The sequence below is a fragment of the Trypanosoma grayi genome, assembly GCF_000691245.1.
Source record: "Trypanosoma grayi strain ANR4 Tgr_906_V1, whole genome shotgun sequence".
Lineage (NCBI taxonomy): Eukaryota > Euglenozoa > Kinetoplastea > Trypanosomatida > Trypanosomatidae > Trypanosoma > Trypanosoma grayi.
Window position 1 is genome coordinate 2,801 of NW_008826525.1, and position 3,945 is coordinate 6,745.

At 54.6% G+C, this 3,945-nt stretch overlaps 5 protein-coding genes across 5 annotated transcripts; 3 read left to right on the forward strand and 2 right to left on the reverse strand.

Annotated features, from left to right (window-relative positions):
• Positions 1-1,034: 1,034 nt before the first annotated feature.
• On the forward strand, positions 1,035-1,532 carry DQ04_09061000 (hypothetical protein; the record flags this gene model as incomplete). Its single annotated transcript, XM_009315797.1, has 1 exon — positions 1,035-1,532. The coding sequence occupies one exon, from the start codon at positions 1,035-1,037 to the stop codon at positions 1,530-1,532; it is 498 nt and encodes a 165-aa protein (XP_009314072.1).
• Positions 1,533-1,807: 275 nt separating this feature from the next.
• DQ04_09061010 (hypothetical protein) lies at positions 1,808-2,248 on the forward strand (the record flags this gene model as incomplete). Its single annotated transcript, XM_009315798.1, has 1 exon — positions 1,808-2,248. One exon carries the CDS (start codon positions 1,808-1,810, stop codon positions 2,246-2,248), a length of 441 nt encoding a protein of 146 aa, XP_009314073.1.
• Positions 2,249-2,266: 18 nt separating this feature from the next.
• On the reverse strand, positions 2,267-2,665 carry DQ04_09061020 (hypothetical protein; the record flags this gene model as incomplete). The annotated part of the gene is made up of 1 exon (XM_009315799.1): positions 2,267-2,665. One exon carries the CDS (start codon positions 2,663-2,665, stop codon positions 2,267-2,269), a length of 399 nt encoding a protein of 132 aa, XP_009314074.1.
• An 88-nt stretch (positions 2,666-2,753) lies between these two features.
• On the reverse strand, positions 2,754-3,122 carry DQ04_09061030 (hypothetical protein; the record flags this gene model as incomplete). Its single annotated transcript, XM_009315800.1, has 1 exon — positions 2,754-3,122. The coding sequence occupies one exon, from the start codon at positions 3,120-3,122 to the stop codon at positions 2,754-2,756; it is 369 nt and encodes a 122-aa protein (XP_009314075.1).
• A 211-nt stretch (positions 3,123-3,333) lies between these two features.
• DQ04_09061040 (hypothetical protein) lies at positions 3,334-3,651 on the forward strand (the record flags this gene model as incomplete). The annotated part of the gene is made up of 1 exon (XM_009315801.1): positions 3,334-3,651. One exon carries the CDS (start codon positions 3,334-3,336, stop codon positions 3,649-3,651), a length of 318 nt encoding a protein of 105 aa, XP_009314076.1.
• Between the last annotated feature and the right edge of the window lie 294 nt (positions 3,652-3,945).

A 3,945-nucleotide genomic window follows, 5' to 3' on the forward strand; every position in this document is an offset into this window, starting at 1 on the left:
GAGATTCTTTTTACTGAAAAAAAACTCATTTGCGAAAGCACCATTTAGTTTGTTAGTTGTAGTCCGAAAACCGACCTCAACAAGAAAATTGCCGAGCCGGAGAAGCGCGCAGAGCAGTCCGGGTCGCTCCGCATTAGGTGTGCGCAAAGTTCTGCGAAAACAGCGCCCCCACGGTGAATGGTAAGTGGTTTACGGGAAGTGGATTTTTAGAATGAGTATAAGCTGAGCTTCAAAAAAAGAATAAGCACACGCCTTGTGCCACTTTAGCTGCCCCCAAAAACCAGCGAAGGGTTTGAGAACAAAAAACTGCGCTACTACGAAAAATCGCGACCGCTCAGCTAACTAAAAGCTGTGGTGTTGGCTGAAACGCCTGTGCGCAATGTAGTAAAATTGCACGGCCCGTGCCAAAAAACAAAGCTTTAATCGGCCTGAAGCTTTGAGACTGTTAAAACTATCATAAGGAAAGAGCGCTACGGAACAAAGAACTCGGCAACCCCAGGCCTACGAAAATTACCCGGCGAAGTAACTCTAGGAGCCAGCTTCCAAAAAAAAAAAAAGGAGGAAAAACATACAAGTCTAAACAAACAATACCCCAGGAGAAGGCAATGGACAATCGCCACCGGTAATTTGGCGAAGTCCCACATCTAACACGACAAAGGCCAACAACGCGCGATTCCGCAATAGAATTGCCGGCGTGAGTTTGCAGTGTTCAAACAGGTTCGGCCCCTTGAAATTCCCCCGCCCCCACCCCTCTAAGAACAAAGGCTGGCACCGACCAAAGGACGAGCAAAAACAAACCTACACCCATAGCATGCGTAAAAGAAAAAACTGTTTTTTCTTTGAGCTAGGGAAGGGGAACCTAAACTTAAAGAAATGCGACAATAAATTGGCCTCTCCCACGCTATTGGCCACGCGCGCCCAGCAGCCAGGGCTGGCTTGAAACCCTGCCCACTCTTCCCTGGCCAAATAACGGCAGAGGAGCGGCGTCTCTTTTCACCAAACGCGGCAAAAAAACTATAAACAAATAGAGTTGGATGGGGGAATGGGCTGCCCCTTTTCCTGCATGGGGGGCGCCGCGCCTCTCAGGGAAGATCGTTGAAGACAAAGCCTTTTCACTGCAAGAAAGTATTGGGAGAACGTTTTTGTTAAGCAAAGCTTTACCACATTACACCTGGCCACGTCTAAGCGGCGCCGGTGGCTGTTTGGGGCGGGGTGGCTCAGCAGGTGCTGGTCCGCCCGCTCCCACTGTGCGCATTAGCTCCGTTTGGCGGTGTCCAGCCCGAATCCGCCTGTGCCCTTTCGGCGCCTTCCAGGCGCATGGTAGCTGCGGCGCTGGTGGCCGCACGTCGGGCATAAAAAGCAGTGGGGTGCGATTCCTCAGGGGTGTCGCCCCGTATCCCCTGGCGTTTCCTATTTTCGGGCACCCATTTTCCCCCATAGAATCGCCCGCGGCGTGGCAAGGCTGGGAAAGCGGGGGCGGACCATTCCAAGCACGCCATGTATTGTTTTTCCCCCAGCCGCTCTGGCGGTAGCGGGCTGTTTTCTTCCTGCTTTGCCGGTGCTTCTTATGTGAGGGATGCGCCCTCTCGCTTGCGCTTTGGGATGCGTGGCAATGCTTGGTCGGGTGTTCCCCGCCTTATGTAAACAGCGTCCGCAGCGTGGGCTTTCTCCCCTTCACGCTCGGCAGGTCTTGGTGTGGCTTGGTCTGGTTTTTGTGTCACCTTGATCAGTTCGTCAGGGTGCTTGAATCTCATGTGGGAGACAAGTCCTCTAGCATTGCCGATGGCCTTCTGACGCATCATGCGGCATGGTTTGGGTTGTCGTTCCGCTTTGTGCGGCAGGCTCTGGTGTGAAAAAGTGCTTGGCACGGATATGGGAGAGGAGCCCCGCCTTAGTTAGGTTCTCTGGGCCCACGGCGTTCGCATTGGAAAGGCGAACCGTTGTCCTTCTTTTTGGCCTTTCGTGGGCGGTTGCGTTCTGCATTGGGCAATTGCAGGTGGTGGAATTCGCAAAGGTGCTATCCCAGCCCCCTTTTGTCACCTATACGACGCGGTGCGCAAATGACAGGCAGAATCTTTTCAACGCTTTTCTTGCGAGCGAGTTCAGACCTGTTGTTGTGTCTCATGTTGTGCGTTTTGGCCTCGCCTCTGGGGAAGGGGGTGCTGTAGCGGGATTCCCGGCGATTCTGCAGCAGTTGGGTGTTTGGGTTTCTGCATGGCGTGAGCACATGCGACTCCATGTTTTCTGACCATGCGAATCACAACGCTTACCGACAACTGAAGTGAATTTGACACACCGTGCAGTTGGCCTGGTTACGGAAACTTAGTAGCACTGCCTCTGGGTTATTTGCGGGCCTTTTTACTTTAGTCTCTCTGAGAAGGGAATGCGGCTCTCCTAGGTTACATCCACCTCGTGTACTTTGCATGGTGGGCCAAAATGATCGCAGTAACCGGCCGTAGCGGTGAGAGTCGCTGGTACAAAAGCAAGCCATTGACGCCTCCTCTTTCCGAGGCAGGTTGAAGTCATTGCGCGCAGCACTCCAGTGACCACTGATGCCGGAGCGGCAGGTGGATGGCATGAGGTTCTGGATGCGTAGGCAACGTTTAGCCAACGCAACCAAATCCGGTATCCACGTGTCCTCGCCCTGTGGAAGGTCAGGGGCCATATTGGCTTCCACTTCGCGCGTCTCATTGTTTGCAACGGCAGATGGGTGAAATTCAAATTGCAACCGTATAAGTGATTTGTGGCATTTGCTATTCAATATCCGATAACACAGCAGACACAAAATTAGGTTTGTTTGTGAGGCAGGCTGTTTGGAGCGACGTGGGTGGTGAAAAAGTGTCCGTGAAGACGGGGGTCCTTGGCAGCCGAGTGTTGCGGTATGGAGTTGCTTCCGGCAACTTCCGCAGGCCAACGTGCAACGCGATGGAATCAGCCCGGTGGCCAAACGGTGTGCATCCCGCTCCCGCCCTGGCTTCGGTAATGGGCTCCTCGTTGGGGTAACTCATGGCTGCTGCGCCAGATTTCACTCTTTTCTTGGGCAGGCCCATCCGGCCAGAATTCATGGCGGAGGTGCCCGGGTGGTGTGGAACCCTTTCCGCCGGAAGGGTCGGCCAGCCCATCTTATGCATGTTTGAGGCTTGGCGCCGTCCGGGTTGTGAGCGGTGACGCTTTAGAGGGGTGTGCGAAGGGGGGCTCGAGATGCCTGTTGCACCGCGAAGGGCGCTACGGACGGGGTCCTGACTTCAGTATTGGGTTCTGGGCGTTCCGCCATGATGGTGATATGCCCCTGGTGTGGGGTCTCTGATCAATCGCGCGCGCCTCATTGAAGCTATGGCGCACTGCCCCCCTCTGCAAAACACAAGGGATGTGCACTTCAGTCTGCGCACCCGTATCATTGTGCTTCGTGGTTTTGGGAATGGCTTTAAGCAAGGCATCTTCTCTGCAGCTGCCATTTGGGTGGCGCCTGCAATTGCTTACAGGCTTTGCATTGCCCAGCATCAAGTGCCGATCTCGAGGTGGGGGGTGCGTTCCAGCACCGCACTTCTATGCCGTGCGTTTCTTTGGTCTGCGCAAGCGCTGGGCACAAGGGGCGCGATGCATCCCGCTGTTGTCCACAGCCGTAGGGTGAGACACCTGCTGGTTGGCTAAGCCGTTGGCCTGCATGCGTCTGTAGGTGCGCTGTGTCGGAGCCCATTCCTCGGTTTTTCTGGAATGCGATTCCCAGCAGGGCCGGGGGCCTTTTCACGGTGATAGACGTGCCTCTGTGGGGGTGATCGAGGGGGTTCGTATTTTTCGCCCCAAAGAATGTATATTTCGCTTTGGTCGCGTTGTGTTTCATGAAGTGCTGTTTCGCCCAGGATGCCGCCACGTTTAGTTCCTGCTTTGGTGTGGTGGTAATTTCTTTTCGGTCGCACTATCTGACAACAGGGGGGGCGCCGCCCA